The 18,185-nt window shown below is 47.7% G+C and overlaps 1 protein-coding gene across 2 annotated transcripts in view; it reads left to right on the top strand.

The window, feature by feature from the left end:
* flt1 (fms related receptor tyrosine kinase 1) overlaps nucleotides 1–18,185 on the top strand; it is a 315,859-nt gene that overhangs the window by 199,452 nt on the left and 98,222 nt on the right. For both annotated transcript variants that reach the window (XM_072476946.1, XM_072476945.1), the window contains exons 17-19: nucleotides 496–631; nucleotides 7,163–7,267; nucleotides 8,365–8,478. In XM_072476946.1, coding sequence (XP_072333047.1) covers nucleotides 496–631; nucleotides 7,163–7,267; nucleotides 8,365–8,478 — 355 coding nt within the window. The remainder of the gene's footprint in view (nucleotides 1–495; nucleotides 632–7,162; nucleotides 7,268–8,364; nucleotides 8,479–18,185) is intronic.

Raw genomic sequence — 18,185 nt, 5'->3', positions numbered from 1 at the left:
CATAATCTAAAAATAACTATGCGTTAAATACTTGCTGTTGTGCATTGAGAATTGTCTGTAGATTTGACTGATATAATTTTTAAAGCAAATATCTTGTAGAGTTCTGGCTGCTTTTCTTGCTGAAAACCCTTTCAATTTTGCTTCCATATAAATTTATATATATATAATTGTTCTTGTTAAATAAACCCTAACACTGCATGATTATTTTATCCCTGCCTGCTGTTTAATCAAGACAGTTTGACAGGGTACATAACTTACTGCTAATTAGTCCAGTGAAAGATGCCATTTAGTTTTGAATGGATCACACTGGTGGTTTTGTTGTAGACTGGTGAACCCTGAAGGTTACTTCAGCCGAAATGCTTAATGATACAATGTTTTCCTTTCCAACTACTAACCATTAAGATGATGAGTATTGGCATGAAGACTAAAATTCTGCAGGACAAATGTAAAGGTCCACCCTGCACGAACGTGTTTTCTCATGTTTTGGTTTTGTAGCCTAGGTCAGCAGAAATAAAAACCGACTACCTGTCAATCATAATGGACCCTGACGAAGTACCACTCGATGAGCAATGTGAACGCCTTCCCTATGATGATAATAAATGGGAATTTCCTCGAGACAGACTGAAACTAGGTATGAGCACAAAGTTTGAATGCTAGTATTGGAGTGCTGGGTGATATGTACTTTTTTTTTGTCTCAATAATAAATTCAACCTCTCATTTTTAGAAAATAGCCCAGTTCATCGTGGTGGGAACTATGGTGGCCAGACCCACTCAATTATGGGAGAGGTTCCTGGTGGCGGGAATTCCCCCCCCCCCACCCCCGATTAAATTGGAGAGTGAAAGGACTGACACCTGACAGGAGATCAGTTAGGCTCATTCATGAGTCAATTGACACCTATTATCCCTGAGCCAACCTCAATTTAGTGGTAGCTCAGGGATTAAATGGAGGCTACACGGCCCTTTTCTATTTTTTAAAATTCCCTTTCTTGCTCGAACTGCAACCGAATTCTCTCCAGTTCAATTTCCCCACCAGAAAATGTCCATGATGCTGCATTATTTTGTGGGCCCTCCTGTGTTTCTAGCATCTCTTTCAAATTTAAATGTTGAGCAATGGCGTCAGAAGGTGGACATTGCTCAGGCGCTCCAGAGCATGGCCCAGTCACAGAGGAGCATCGCTGAGGGCGTCAACAATGGGGAGCCACCAGGCTGGCAAAGCCAGATGACTCTGGAGCTCACTCCACCTGCCCCTCCAACCCATGGAGACCAGGGCCTTACAGGCTTTGTCAGGGAGGAAGCACTGGAGACCAACCCACAGACTTCAGTCAACGAGATGACGGTGGTCTGCAGTTCTCCTAAATCCCCCCTCCTGACACTGGTGCATCACAAGGACAGTGGGCAGAACAGGGTAGCAAGGCGACGCCAGTGACACTGCTAAGTTGGCCAAGTGCTCGCCAGCTCCAGGCCCTCCAGAAGACATCCACCAATGGCATCAAAGGCTACAAGGCGTGGAAAACTGCAGGCTGCCTCCAACTCTGATGTGCATCGTGGAGACACACCTAGATCTAGCAGTACACCACGAAAGACCAAAAGATTGAGGAGCACTGAGTGGGCACTGATGGGGAAGGAGAGGGGTGGGGTAGATTCACAATCTCGACTTAGAGGGAATGGAAATGTCAATAGTTCACTATTAAAACATGTTACACTTGATACATGTGAAGCCTCTGTCACATTAATCTTCACAGCGGGCCTGCTTGCAGTCCACCCCTTGTTGCCCTCCGAACCCCACCCCCGGCCGGCTCCTGGACACAGTAGTCTAAGATCAAACGACCCCGCTACAGACCCCGATCAGAGGGCAGGTGTAATCACACTGTCAGCAGAAAGACAGGAGTCAGACTTTGGCACAAGCTGAAGAGCACCAGAGCTTTCCTACCCACGTGTTATCATCACTTTCCTGCTGTTTATGGTGACCTGCTGACACAGGCCCATCACCCTTGGAGGGTGGAACAGAGTGGCCCGGGAGGGAGTGGTGTTAAATGGATGGGGGGGGGGATTTGAGGGGGTAGAGGGATTGGGGAGAGATGGGGGATTGGAGGGGAATTAGGGGGGTGGAGGGAAATGGTGGGGGAGGGGATTGGAGGAAGGAGGGAAATGGGGGTGTTGAGCTGACGGACATAGCCTCATGCTATGGCACCTCCTGCGGCTCCTTCGTGGGCTCATCCACCTGCCCTCCTGGTCTGCTTCCTACTCCTCAGTCGAGGCTGTGTGTCCCTCCTCCTCCTCTTCCAGATGTCACCCCGTTGCATGCCAGGATGTGGAGGGCACAGCAGACCGCCACAATGCGGGAGACCTTCTGGAGTCTGCAGGGCACCACCAGAACAGTCCACGCATCTGAAACACATTTTGAGCAGTCCGATGCACCGCTCAATGACAACACGGGTGGCAACATGGGCCTCATTATATCGAGTCCCCGCCTTGGTCTCAGGCCTCCGTATTGGCGTCATCAACCAGGACCTCTGTGCGTACTGTCAGGATCCTCCTGTCAATCCTTGTTTGTCTGTGGGTTTGTCCCTTTTAATATCTGTTATTTTGCTATCTCGATTTTTGTACATGGACAATTAGTGTGCCTATGCCTTTAAGATGGACTTCACCTTTAATTCGAAGGCAGGTTGCAAAGAGCTGTTTATGTTTCGGATCCGTGCTGACACATCGTGATGGACTTGGCTTTTGGCCAATGGATTGTTTATGGCGGCACGGTAGCACAGTGGTATACCTCACATTTGTTGGATTAAACCTTGCCAGGGCAGCACGGTAGCACAGTGGATAGCACTGTTGCTTCACAGGGCCAGGGACCCAGGTTCGACTCCCGTCTTGGGTCACTGTCTGTGTGGAGTCTGCACGGGTTTCCTTTGGGTGCTCCGGTTTCCTCCCACACAAGTCCTGAAAGACGTTAGTTGAATTGGACATTTTGAATTCTCCCTCTGTTTACCCGAACAGGCGCCGTAGTGAGGCAACTAGTGGATTTTCACAGTAACTTCAATGCAGTGTTAATGTGAGCCTACTTGTGACAATAATAAAGATTATTATTATTAGAATTGCCGGGCCTTATCAATGACCCCTGCCAATTGGTCGGAGTTTTTTCTGGAAAGTTCCTTCCTCTGTGTGATTGAGTTTTCTTTTACTTTCGTTTGGTCAGAAGCTGGAGAGTCACAACCCTGGAGCTGAATTCTCCATCGGCGGGATCCTGCGTTTCAACTGCAGTGCACTCACCCGCGGATTTACCGATGGCGTGGGGGTGCCCACAATGGGAAACCCCATTGGCCAGCTGCCGGGACAGAAAATCCTGCTGCCAGCAGCGGTACGCCGCACCGGAAAACGGGTGCAGCAGGACGGAGGATCCGGCCCACAATCTCTTTCCCATCAAATATATTCTTTCTGAAGATCCAAAGTAAAGACCTTTCCCTCTGCACAGCCAGACTGAACTCCAGCCACCAGCTGAAGGCATAGTCAGTTGTTTAAAAAGCCCTTTGCAAATCTCTTGTGGGGATGGGATCTCTGTTCTTATCTCAGTAAGTTCATTGGTCATCGTGGTGGAGTTCAAAACATGTAGGAATTAAACAGGCCTGAGGCTGTTCCTTTGAGTGAAGGTCCAGGTTGGTAAAAGTTAAAGTACCTCTCCAGAGGAAAAACCTATTGTCTGGGAGTACCAGCTGACTGCTACTGCCAGAAGATCATCTCTAACCATACACTGGGGGCTTCGATCCCTAAGCATCCTGGGACAATAGCCTGCTTGACATCAGAAGCAAGGACACTCATCCTTCATTTCATTTTAATTCCTATTATTTTACCCCCCTCCCTCTGTATGTGTCCGTCTTGTGTGTCTGGTGGGTAGAGGGTGGGATGGTAAAAGGGGGGGGGTAGTAGATTAGCTGGCCGTTATTATGTTATAATTATTGCATATTTCAACTTTATTCTTGTTATAAATAAACAGTTATTGTGTTCAACTTACTAACCTGGTGGCTATAACTTATTGAGTAGTCAAGGAGCCAAAATTCTGCAAATTTTACATTAAGTATTGGTTAATTCACTTGTGTTGGGTCTCCATGGGCTGCGGGATTGGAATCGCCCACGCACTAGCAGAGGGTGTCATAACAGTACCCCTTGTTCCCCAAGAGCCAACCTGTCACCCTGGGGTGGTCCTTGAAGACGCCGGGGATCTCTGAGTGCCCCAGGTTGTGGCTGTCATGCATGCTCCCTGGGTAGCATGCAGCTATGTGCATGATACGGCGGCAGTGGTCGCACGCACTCTGAACATTCAGGAAGTGGAACCCTTCCTGTTAATGAAGGGCACGCCCTGATGCCCTGGTGCACGCAAGGTGATATGCGTGCCATCTATTTCCCCCTGGACCTGGGGCATCCCAGTGATGATGGAGAATCCTGCAGCCCGGGTATTTTGGTAGGCTTGGTCGAGATTGAAGGTGATGTAGTTGGAATCCTGGGCAAACAGGGCATCTGTGACCTCCCGGATGCATCTGTGGGCTGTAGCTTGAGAAATGAACCCTGGAATGAACCGGTTGCAAAACGTTCAGGCCACTGGGAGTGGGTGTCTTCCTTCTTCATGGGGTGCCATGTCCCCGAGGATGTGACACAGGTGCCGCACTGTCTCTTTGTCGAGACGGAGCCTCCTGCAGCACATGCTGTCCGTTATCTCATCGAAAGATCAATGATGCCTGTACACTTTGGGCCGTCGCTGACCTCCCCCTCGGGGTTCCTCCTCAGCCTGATGGGTGGCCGGGTCTTCAGGGTCTGCAGCAGACCCCTGCACATGGGGTGCCACCTGCAGCCTGCTGCTGCTGCCTTCTCCGGCGTCTGCCTGCCTTGGCTGCCACCAGCAACGCGAGGGCAGCCTCTGCTGATCCACACCAGCAAACATTTTTAAATCTGAAAGGAATTGGAGGCGGGGAGAGACTGACAATCTGTTAGGGCTTCCATCCCAGGACCCTCAAATCCCGTAAGTATTCCCCCCCACACAAAACTCCCGCCTTCTCTCTGGAGTGCCGTCCAGCGAGCCAGTTGTGCTGGCAAACCTTGCTCTGCACACTCACCTCCGGTGAGCCCATTGACACCAAACCTCTGCCTGGCACATTCGAGAGACCATTCTCCGGTACCCTTTCCTGATTCACACACTTACCCTTTGGTCATGAGAGGATCCCAAGTGCTGAAGACCAGCTCTTTAGTGTTTGATTGTTGGCAGTTGCCTCTATGGTGCTAACTCTCCTCGAGTTCAGGCACACTGTTCAGGCTTCAAAGTTTCTTGAGGTGCTATGCACTAGTCATCGTCTGAGGCATGGCATCGCACCCAATGTTTCTAACGTGGTCCCTGCTATGCTCCTAATCTCTTCCTAACATTCTGAATGTTCATCATCTCGACTGTGGTTGTAATTTGCAGGGTTGCTAAATAGCTGGAAACTCAGGAAAATCCCAGCCATGCCTCCTAGTATGCTTCCAGCGGGCAGATCAGTGTCACAATCAGACATGGAAAAGAAATTGTGATGACCATTTTTAGTGGTCTTTTGGGTCTGCCTCTGAACTGCCCCAAAACAGTCAGTTTTCTTCAAGAAATTCTAAGCCTAAATCTCAATGGGCTACTTTTATTGCCTATCCTTGCCTGATGTCTTTCCAAATCTTGGTGACAGTGCAGGGGTTTTCTCAGGCACTTACTTTCTGAAAACCAGACAGGCCCTCAGTTGTCTGTAGAACCCATGGTGCGTTTACTTTCTGGTCAGGTGTTGCCAGAATACATTTTCAGTCGCTGTTTCCTGGATAATCATTAGGAATGGGAATCATAGCCGACTTTCCCCTCACTAATCCAGGAGCACTACAGCCAATTATGTTTCGAGTGCTATACCCAGCTAGAATCAGCTAAATCAGTAGAAATTGAATGTGGGGCTATCCTGCTCTGCATGGTTCAATATGTCTTTAATTGAAGTCAACAAAACTGTTTTCCTTGCCACAAAAGAATTGGTTCCTTTATGTTATTTATGACAGGAAGCTTAAGTTACAGGTTAAGCTGATAACAGAACCATATTCCAAAGCTGTTTGTTTGGGTGAGAGTCATGGTTGTTCCTTACATTTTATGAATTCCTGTGAGTTACAGAACAAAACAGGATATGCTTACTGGAACCATGGCATGAGCATTGGCTGTTGCTTCATCTTGCACTGGCATGTTTGCTAATGGTTTGCTAAATTAGCTGTGAAATGCATTTCCTCGAGGCTATCTTTAAGTAGTGTACTCCACATGTTTGTGCCATTGAATCCCTTTTCCTTAAAGGTTAATGAAGTAGCAAGTCAGGTATTGTGCAATTTCACCACTTCTGGAGGCCGGTACACCTCTACCCACTTCCAAACATGGCCTCTGATGACGATCTCAACTTTCTGTGAAAGTGAGATCATGGAAATTCACAGTGCGTATGGTTCACACTGCTGGCTTTGACCCTTTATGTCTTTATCTTCCATGGGGTTGGGGAAGGAACTCCTGCATCTGTGCCTCAGCTGATTTTCCAGTCTTTCCACTGCACTAGAGTTATGAAATGAAATGAAAATCGCTTATTGTCACAAGTAGGCTTCAAATGAAGTTACTGTGAAAAGCCCCTAGTCGCCACATTCCGGCACCTGTTCGGGGAGGCTGTTACGGGAATTGAACGGTGCTGCTGGCCTGCCTTGGTCTCAATTTAAAGCCAGCGATTTAGCCCAGTGCTAAGAGTGCAGTGACAAGGTGGGGAGTGAAATATTTTCACCAGGATCTTATATCTCCCAGCTATTTGTGAATAGTTCCCCTTTACTGCTGGTGTGTTAACTTCTTTGCAACTAACTACTTTTCGGACAAGTATCGTCATCAGAATGAACATATCCACTTTTTCCAAGAAGGTGGTAGGAATGTCCGATGAAAGTATTGCTGCATAGCTGACATTTAAAGATATTTGTTGTGGTATGTATATTTGAAGAGGAAACCAGTGCAAAAATAACTATAAAGTGGCTGAAACACAGCTTATCTGACCTAATACACTAATGCACTGAGACTTAATTTTGCATTGTGAGCTTCAGAGTGAATGGGAATAATTCAATTTGAAGTTGCCTATTTATCTTTCCTTGTCTTGATCAACAGGTAAAGCTCTCGGCCGTGGGGCTTTTGGGAAAGTCGTGGAAGCTTCTGCTTTTGGCATCAATAAATCATCCACATGTAAAACAGTTGCTATTAAAATGTTAAAAGGTAATCTGATTCTGATATTTATTTATAATAAAAATATACTTGAAAAATATTGAATCATTAACAATTGTGCCTTGTAAAGAACAAATCTCCTTGTAGGTTAAATATTTGAAAGTGTTTAAAATTCTGCTGCAAAATACTTTGTCCTGATATTCTTCAGTTTGCAATCCCGACAGTTAAGCCAGAATTGCACACAAAACGATGGCCTCCAGCACCGACCCTGCTGGGGAGCAGTCAATTGTTTGACATCTTATTTGCATGTGTCATATGGATACATGTACAGTGCCTCCTTACGTCTGTAAGATGGCTTCGCTATCCCCCTATCCATATTTTGTGGGACATCGTGGTTAACAAGGCCCCTGCTCCTGACTTCAGGGTGGGTGACCCTGTGGAGGATGGTTCACCTTCCACGCACAAGTGCATGGGAGTCCAGAGGTCAATCTGAAGAACAGTAATTCCCAGTTTCGCAAGGCCCCTCCCTGGCCTCTTTTCCTGACCATCATTTGTCTTGCAGTGGGTGGATGGGAGTTTCACCTTTACAAAACAACTTGGAACTCCCAGAAGCAGCAAAGATTCTCCGCCCCCCCGTGCCACATTTCAGGCTCGCCCCGCCAGCGGGATGCTCCATTACGCCGGCTGGTCAATGGGGTTTCCCATTGTGGGGCAGCCCCACGCTGCCAGGTAACCCCTGGGCTGCTGGCTAAATGGAGCATCCTGCCGGCGGAGAACCCAGCCCCTGGTCTCAATGTGTTCCTGGGGATTCCACTAATCCATCACAGTTACAGTAAATGGCGATCAGAACTCCTGTGCAAACATGAGGCCTGTATGTTTGCCATATGCCACCTGTGTCCTTTATGAAGCGGAAAATAAAATAAAGAATGGTGAGACTATAAAATAATACGTGTTAATTTTGTCATGAGTATTGATGATGGTTACAGAATTATTCCAGTTCTTTATGTACATGTTTGATATTTGCATATATGTCTGTGCAGGACAATTAAACCCTTCATTTGTTCATTTTTTATTGCTGGGATTTTGAAAATGCCCAAACTAAAAATGACAATTGTAGTTCTTTAAGTTGTTTAATATTTTCTTCACAGAGGGGGCCACAGCCAGTGAATACAAAGCTTTAATGTCAGAACTAAAAATCTTGATTCATATTGGACATCACCTGAATGTGGTGAATTTGTTGGGAGCATGCACCAGACATGGAGGTTCGTAACCTTATGACTGTATCGATGGTATATTAGAATTTAATAATAGCACAGAACAAATCTTCATTAAGGTTTGACTGTAAAATGACAAATTACTTTGTTAGAAAGAAAATCCCATAACAAAGTAAATCAATGTGGAAGATCCCCTCTGTTGCTGTTTATAGCAAAACCATGAAAAAGCACATTTATCCCCGTGCTACTAATAACAAATAGAAGAAATCTCACGCTATGTGTAAAAATGTTCAGCTTTTTTAAAAGGCACGATTTTTTTATAATTCCTAACAATATGCTTTTTTATCAGTAACAGTAATAATTTGAATGGGCTTGGGAAACTACAGCAGAGGTGGTATTCTCCGGTCTCTGACACTGAAATTCCGTTCGGTGATCGGCCGGAGAATCCCCGTTTGCGGCGAAATCGGTGGCTGCGCCACTTTTGCGATGCTCCGCCCCCTCCAAAACGGTGTACCCGCCGTATGGACGGCCTCAGGACGTCACCTGAGACCCTCCGCCGATGCTCCGCCCCCGATGGACCGAGTTCCCTACGGCGTGGGTCACTCAAGCTATTTTTTTTCGGGAACCCGGTGTGGCGGCTGCGGACTGAGTCCAGCGGCGCCACAGTCGGGGGGGAGCCGATCCGCGGGCAGGGGGGGCTTTGGCAGGGCCTGGGGGCACTGGTGGAGGGTGGTCCGGGGGTGGCGAGGCTGACCAAAGGGGGGCACTATTTGGCCAGCTGGGCTCGCACGCGGCCACCGCCATGTGCATGTGCGGCCATGGACCCAGCAATTCTCCCGCCATATCCACAGTTAAGGGCTTTACACTGCGTGCCTGTTAGCCCCCCACCAGATGGAGGATCGGTGAAGGTTTTGCGCCATTTTTCTGGGCACAAAACGCCACTGTTCCCACACCAGCATGAGCACTTAGTCTCAAAATCGGAGAATCCAGCCCCAGATGCTTGAGGCAGGGGCAGCTGACCCCAGCTTTCCTCAATTACCTAGTTCTAGTTTTGCTGGGATGCATTTATTAGGGTAGGTTTTAGGAAGTGGCACATTACAGGTCATGGATGTTGGATTGCCTGCCTTACTGCCAGCGTGAAAGGAGGGGGAGTGGAGTTGGCAATGGTGGGGGGACATAGAGTTATATTCACCATGAATGTAGTGTTGTGGGTGCACTTCTGCTTCTCCTGGTTCCACACACTGGTTTAATTGCGAATATTTCTCAAAAGGTTACATTTATTTGGTGGTCGCATGGGCCATTTTGCATTCATTTCAGTGAAGAAGAAAATTATGTGGCGTGTAAAACAGGCTGCCGATTCACTGACTACCCCCCAGTTCTACACTACTGCCCACGGCCAACTTCACCCACTATATTTGCTGTTTGTAGAGAAAATATTGCTGTTATCTGAAGGACATTGGGAATGGTTTCAGATTCAGTTTAGGTTCCAAGTCCACTCTTACTCATATGCCCTGTTGAATAGTTCATCACCATGCAACGGCTGAAATGAAGAATGAAAACCAGATCAGAGAGCTGGGCGGTGACAGAATTCTTTAGATGAACACATGCTCACAACAAGCCAGTCAGATGAAGGAAATACCATGAGGAACCATGGCAAGGATGTCAGTATTATTGCTTACTATTTTATTTGTAACTTAAGCAAACAAATCCTCAATATTTGGAAACAAATATCTCTACCCATGAAGCCAAAGGCATATGATGCACTGTGTAAATATATTGGGTATCAAGAGTGAGAAATGCATGTTTAAAATAACGTCCCAAATTTCCGCTGCATATCCAGGCCCTAAGTTTCCTCAGGTCAAGACCTGGAGATCATGCTAGGATTACACTCACCAATGTCGTCTAACACTAGCACTCCAGAATTTGTAGTTGGAACTTTTCATGGAGCCTGTGGCTATGACCCAATTTTCCAGTCATCAGGCAGCTAATTGCTTGAGGCTGTGGCTTCTGCCCCAATCTCTGCAGTAATTTAGAAAATTGTTCCCTTTTTATGGCTGGACCTGCCCTGTTGGTGTTGGATCCTTTTTTAAAAAATGGGCAATTTAGCATGGCCAATCCACCTACCCTGTACAGCTATGAGGAGCGGTTGAATAAACTTGGTTTGTTCTCACTGGAACGAAGGAGGTTGAGGGGCGACCTGATAAAGGCCTACAAAATTATGAGGGGCAAGGTTTAGAGTAGATGTACGAGGCAAGTTTTTTACGCAGAGGGTAGTGGGTGCCTGGAACTCGTTACCGGAGGAGGTGGTGGAAGCAGGGACGATAGTGACATTTAAGGGGCATCTTGACAAATACATGAATATGGGAATAGAGGGATACGGACCCAGGAAGTGTAGAAGATTGTAGTTTAGTCGGGCAGCATGGTCGGCATGGGCTTGGAGGGCCGAAGGGCCTGTTCCCGGGCTGTACATTTCTTTGTTCTTTGTTCTTTGTTGTACAGCGGTTATGGGGGTGAGACGCACAGACACGGGGAGAATATGAAAATTTACACGGACAGCGACCCAGGACCGCGATCAAACCTGGGTCCTCGGCGCTATGAGACAGCAGTGCTAACCACTGTGCCGCCCTAATTTTGGACCCGTTTGAGTCAATCTGTAGGATGGTATAATAATTTTTTTAAAAATAATCTTTATTGTCACAAGTAGACTTACATTAACAATGCAATGAAGTTACTATAGAAATCCCCTAGTCGCCACATTCTGGCACCTGTTCAGGTACACGGAGGGAGAATTCTGAATGTCCAAATTATCTAACAGCTCGTCTTTCGGGACTTGTGGGAGGAAACTGGAGCACCAGGAGGAAACCCACGCAGACACAGGGAGAACGTGCAGACAGTGATCTATGCCAGGAATCGAACCTGGGTCCCTGACGCTGTGAAGCAACAATGTTAACCACTATCCTACCATGCCGCCCATGATGCCTCAATTCACTTGGCATATTGGCCTCCTGGAACTGCAAGAGGCAAGCAAGATCTCTCAGTTTAGTGCACTCCTGTGTCAGGGTTATCTGTCTTGACATGACATTTGTTCATGTAGAAGAGGAACAGAAATGCAGCATTTCTCAGTGAAAGACGAGGTGTGCAATTTTCCCCAAATTGCACAGTGTTGGATCAGGCGAGAAAAGTTGCGTTAAGCTCACTGGCTTCACAGAGAGATGCCTTTTCTCGCTAGATTCAATTGTATTGAGGGCAATTTCAGAGTGCTGGCAAGGATCACACAGCCAGCTGGAGGGGCGGGGCCTAAACACACCTGCTGCACCGGGATTCTGAGATCAGGGTACCATTTTTAAAGGGCGTCCCAATCTCAAAGATAAATTAAAGAGCCCCTCCTACCCACTCCCATGGACATTGAAACCCCCCCTACACAGCGATCGGGGTCCCCTCATGGAGATCACTGCCCTTCCCCACAGAGATCGGGATCCCCCACAAAGATCAGGATGCCCCAGCGGAAAGGTGAACATACCCCAACCCCTACAAGCAGAAGGGCAACCCACCCCGCCACGCAAACATCGGGGTTACCCGACTCCTACCCACCCCGGATATCGGGGCACTACCCCCACCGCCTCACTAGCTTCGATCTCCCCCTTCCCAGTCACTGGTACCACCCCTCTCCTCATCTCATGCCCACCCTACTTCACAGTCTCCTGCCCAACCCACCTTCACAGGGCCCCCCAATGCATGTACAGACACCCTTCCCTCTCCCACCACATATAAGGGGAACCCCCACCTCAAATGTGTCTGTGTGCCTCCGACGTCGTCTTCGCGATTAGTTTTTGAAAACCAGTATTAATTCACTGCGGCATGACATTACACTGCTGGGAGTGGAAGATTCATCATGGCTGGATGCTATGGCATCAAGTCTGGTAATTAGATGATAATGTATTGAAATTTATGGAAATCAGACATCACCAGTAGAGGATGGGGAAGGTCTCAAACAGATCTCGCCGGCATAAATCCCGTTTTTGGCTGCCTGCGGGATTTAGTGGCCATTACGGGATTTGCGCTCGCGTCTTGATTTCAGGACCTTAATTTAAGAAATAATGCATAAACCAAATTTTTTTGTTTACACCTTCCAAATATTTGGCTTCTCGATTAGATGCCTTGAGTTTTGCATTCCATCTGAGATTGAGCATTGAAAATTAAGTTCCAGGTGAATCAGAAACCCTGCCAGTTCTGCTTCAAGAGGTGAGCACTTGAGGAGCTGAGAATAGAACTGGAAAGGGGAAACTTCGATGTATCACAGTCTCACCACAGAAACATCATACACCAAAGGAATAGCTCCATGAAGGCAGCAGTTATTGATTTTTAAGTTTCTAAAAATATATTTTTAGCAAGAACAGTCTTTAGGTCTTGAAATATTGATTAGATTTGTGAACCAGGCACAAAGGCTCTGTATTTTGCATACTTACATCGAAACATAGAAAATAGAAGCAGGAGGAGGCCATTCGGCCCTTCGAGCCTGCTCCGCCATTCATCATGATCATGGCTGATCATCAAGTTCAATACCCGGATCCTGCCTTCCCCCCATATCCTTTGATTCCTTTAGCCCCGAGAGCTATATCTAATTCCTTCTTGAAATTTCACAACGTTTTGGCCTCAACTACTTTCTATGGTAGCGAATTCCACAGATTCACCACTCTCTGGGTGAAGAAATTTCTCCTCATCTCAGTCCCAAAAGGTTTACCCCTTATCCTCAAACTATGACCCCTAGTTCTGGACTCCCCCACCATCGGGAACATTCTTTCTGAATCTACCCTGTCTAATCCTGTGAGAATTTTGTAAGTTTCTATGGGATCCCCTCTCACTCTTCTAAACTCCAATGAATATAATCCTAACCAATTAAATCTCTCCTCATATGACAGTCCCGCCATCCCAGGAATCAGCCTGGTAAACCTTTGCTGCACTCCCCCCATAATAAGAGCATCCTTCCTCAGATAAGGACACCAAATCTACACACAATACTCCAGGTGTGGCCTCACCATCACCCTGTACAATTGCTGTAAAACATCTCTATTCCTATACTCCAATCCTCTCACTATGAAGGATAACATACCATTTGCCTTCTTTACTGCCTGCTGTACCTGCGTGTTTATTTTCAGAGAATCATACACGAGGACACCAAGATCTCGCTGAGTATCCACCTCTCTCAATTTACATCCATTCAAATAATAATCTGCTTTTCTATTTTTGCTACCGAAGCAGATAACTTCACATTTATCTACATTATACTGCATCTGCCATGCATATGCCCACTCACTCAGCCTGTCCAAATCCCACTGAAGGATCTCTGCATCCTCCTTACAGCTCACCCTCCCACCCAACTTTGTCCAAATAATTTATATATAATGTGAACAGTTGGGGTCCTAGCACCGATCCCTGCAGTACCCCACTAGTCATTGCCTGCAGTCAGAAAAAGACACATTTATTGCAACTTTTTACTTCCTGTTTGCTAGCCAGCTTTCTATCCATCTCAAGACACTACCCTTAATCCCATGCACTTTAACTTTACATATTAATCTGCTATGGGAGATCTTGTCGAAAGCCTTCTGAAAGTCTAAATAAACCACAGCCACTGGTTCTCCCTGGTCAACTCTACTAGTTACAGCTTCAAAGAATTGTGATAGATTTGTCAAGCATGATTTTCCTTTCGTAAATCCATGCTGACTTTGTCTGATTACACCACTGCTTTCCAAAAGCTGTGCTATGAAATCCTTGATAATTGACTCCAGCAACTACCGTATGTTAGGCTCACTGGTCTATAGTTCCCTATCAAATCATAGGGACCACACTCTTGATTTGATGATGTATGCGAACAGCTGGAAAGACAAACTTAGAAAATTATTCCAAGGCTATTCCAAGTATATTTTAAAGAATTACATTGACATCTGTAGTGGAGTAAATGCCAGATTCCATTATAAAATAGCAAAGCACTTGGAAAACAGTGGCAGAATCAGACAGAGTCAGTCAGCGTGGACTAATGAAAGGAAAATCAAGCTTGACAAATCTACTGGAATTCTTCGACGATGTAACTAATAAAGTTGATGAGGGGGAGCCAAGGGGTGTGGTTTAATTGGACTTTCAGAAATCTTTCGACAAAGTCCCACAAAAGAGATTAGCGTGTAAAATTAAATCGCATGGGATTGGGGATAATCTACTGAGATGGATAGAACACTGGTTGGCAGACTGGAAACAAAGGGCACTATTTTTACACACAAAAAAACAGAGTCCAGCTTTGGGCACGTACAGCGGGGTGTTTGGGCACCGAGAACGACCCCGCTGTCTAACAGGGCTCAGCCTTTTATTTGGCCACTGAGAGGAATGCGTGACCGATTCCGCACTTACCTCATATCCTGCACTGGCGAGCTCAGCTTGTCAGTGCAGGAAGATGACGTGAGGATTGGGGTGCCATTTCTAAATTCCGCCCTGATCTTTCAACCCCCCTCTGCCCCTCCACTGCAGCCTCCGGAACCCTCCACTGCTCCAACGTACCTCTTAGGGGGTCCTTACGCCCCCCTCCCTCACCCCACTACTTAAGGGAAGGGCACCCCTGGGCCCGATCCCTGGCACGGTCAACCTGGCACCCAGGCCAGAGTGGCATTGCCAGGGTTTCTAGGTGGCAGTGCCAAGGTGCTACCTTGCCCTGTCTCTGACCACCCAAGAGTCTCTAATGACCTGGGAGCAGTGCTAAACGGCGCCATGGCGGGGTATTTTGATCCTCACCACTTGCACCCCTCAGTTCCCCCGCTCTCCCAACCACCCACATATGTCCCCAATCCTACCCTCTCCTGACTCATCTGGGAGCAGAAATTGTTCCAATAGGGTGTACCCCGGCAACCTGGAAAACGTCCCCCTCTCCTTCCTTGCAAAGTCCCTCACCTGCATGTATCTAAATTCACTTCCCCATTGCAACTCAAGCCTCTCTCGCAACTCATCCAAACCTGCAAACTGCCCTTCCAGATACAAGTCCCTCACCTTCACCAGTCCTGCCTCCCTCCACTTCCCACACATCCCATCCTCCAGTTTCCACACAGTGCTTTCAATACCGACATCCCCTCCAACCTAAAATGTCTCCTCAGCTGATTCCACACCCTGACTGTCGACTGCACCACCGGGCTTCCCATATACTTATTCACAATATATGTTAATGATTTAGATGAGGAAACGAAATGTAATATCTTAAAATTTGCAAATGACAACAAAGCTGGGTGAGAGGGTGAGATGCAGAGATGGATCAGTGTGATTTGGACAAGTTGAGTGAGTGGCCAAATGAATGACAGATGCAGTATAACGTGGATGAATATGAGGTTATCCACTTTGGTAGCAAAAACAAGAAGGCAGATTATCTGAATGGCTATAAATTGAGAGAGGGGAATGTGCAACGAGACCTGGGTGTTGGCCTTCATAGCGAGAGAGCCTTGGTGAGACTACACCTGGAATATTGTGTGCAGTTTTGTCTCCTTAGCTGAGGAAGGATGTTCTTGCTATAGAGGGAGTGCAGCAAAGGTTTACCAGACTGATTCCTGGGGTGGCTGGACTGATTTATGAGGCGAGATTGAGTCAGTTAGGATTATATTCTCTGGAGTTTAAAAGAACAGGGAGGCCTCATAAAAACCTATAAAACCTAACAGGACTAAACAGGGTAGATGCATGGAGTCCAGAACCAGTGGTCACAGTCTAAGGGTATGGGGTAAACCATTTAGGACTGAGATGAGGAGAAATTTCTACATCCAGAGTGGTAAGCCTGTGGAAATCGCTACCACAGAAAGCAGTTGAGGCCAAAACATTGTGGCCTGGATTCTCTGTTCTGGAGACTAAATGTTGCCTCCAGTGGAGAATCGTGGGACATGCATGCTTCCGCTTGGTGTGTCGGCGAGGAACGATTCATGCCATGCAAATAGGCCAGCACACAGCTCAAGTGCAGCCCATTCGACTCCTGGCCCTGCAGGCATCTGATTTGCTGGGGTTGGGATTCACATTCAGAGCCTAACGAGCTGAAGTAGCTTTTAAGCACTCCACTCAGTGCAGACTGTCATTCCAGCCAAGAAGATGGCTGCTAAAAGACCAGCATCAAGGTACCTTGGTGGACAGCATTGAGGAGAGAAGGGACACCCTCTTCCCCAAGGTGGGGTGAAGACTAAAGCCCGCTACACTGAACAAGGCCTGGGCTGAGGTGGCAGAGGCTGTGAGTGCTGGCAGCCTCATCAAGAGGACCAGCAATTCCATAAGAAGATGAAGACCTCCTTCGAGCAGCTCAGGTGAGTAATCACCTCCGTGCCCCTGGCATCACTCCCGTCCCTCACTCCTCACATTGTCCAACCCTCTAAAAGCCAATAACCCACCTTTCTTACAGCCCACCCTCCATGAAGGGTCATGGCTGAGGGCATCGAAAGCATTGGCCAGGCGCTGACTGACCTTAGCCAGTCACAGAGGGGCAAGTCACAGGCACAGAGGGATATAACTGAGGCAATAAGGAACATGATTCACTCGCTGAAGGACATGATCTAATCTCAGTGCACCCTTGCCGAGGTCATTGAAACCATGGTTCAGCCGAAGGCAGACCTCCAGGATTGGAAGCACCAGGTGATGGTGGTGTCTCCGGAGTTCACGCCGGCCTCCCCGCCGCCCTGGGGGTCAGCAAGCACCCTAAGGGCGGATGCAGTGATGGGCCCATCTCGGTGCCTCCCGTAAGGGAGATGCTGGAACACCTCAGCCCCGTCCTTCCAAATCCCCCCACCGAACACTGGGGCATCTGCTGTCAGTGGGCAGAATAGGGTGGCACATTGTCACATATGACACCTGAAAGTCAGCCAGGCTCATCCAGGCCCAGACCCTTCAGACGTCAAACGCCAAGGGCACAACAGGGCCAAGGGTGAGACAAGCCACAGGCTGCCTCCACTCCTGACGTGCTTTCTGGGGAAACACCTAGAAGAGGTAGGCCACAAAAGATAAGAAAGACAGATGATACTTAAGCTGGCATGAGTGTAGTAGAGAGTAGATAGTCAGGGAGAAGGACACACATGATGTAAATAGTCACAATTGAACCCCTTTGCACTACCAATCCCATCTGCCTCTAACCTCTGACGGATGTGAAGGATGGGTTGGGTCTGGGTGTTGTGTGGTGGCCGGGTGGGCCAGGTTAAGAGTGGGGTGGTTCAGGCCACCCACGACACATGAACGTCCCACATGCTCACTCCCTCACGGAGAAGTGGCAGGGCATGGGGGCAGCTATGTTAGCCCACCTTGCATGACAGCATCCCCAGTGAGTGAGCCCTAACCATTCATCGCAAACCATCCCCCCCACCCCATTATATCTGGGCCCGTGCGAAGGAATTGCTAGCACACATGAATGAATAATCTGGGCGGACAGTGATCTGTTAGCTTAAAGATAGGAGTCAGACTTTGTCATAAAATGAGGAGCACCAGAGCTCATCTCACAGTGAGTCATCATCATACTCCGTCCTGCAGGCAAGATCCACTGATACTGCCAACCCAGGCCCAACACCCTGTGGTGATGCTGGTAGAGCCCTCGGAGGGGGAAGGGAGAGGTGTGGCCGTGGGAAGGAGTGGAAGGGACTAAGGGAGAGAAAAGGGTTGAGAGGCTCAGAGGCAGGTGGATTTTGGGTGGGGAGTGGAGGAAAAGGTGGGGCAAAGCGGAGACGATTCCGATGACCAGGCCTCCTGGTTGGCTAATCTGGAAG

The sequence above is a fragment of the Scyliorhinus torazame genome, chromosome 15 (assembly GCF_047496885.1).
Source record: "Scyliorhinus torazame isolate Kashiwa2021f chromosome 15, sScyTor2.1, whole genome shotgun sequence".
NCBI classification, from domain to species: domain Eukaryota; kingdom Metazoa; phylum Chordata; class Chondrichthyes; order Carcharhiniformes; family Scyliorhinidae; genus Scyliorhinus; species Scyliorhinus torazame.
The sequence above is the reverse complement of the archived record's forward strand: the minus strand, read 5'-3'. Positions and strand labels throughout refer to the sequence as shown.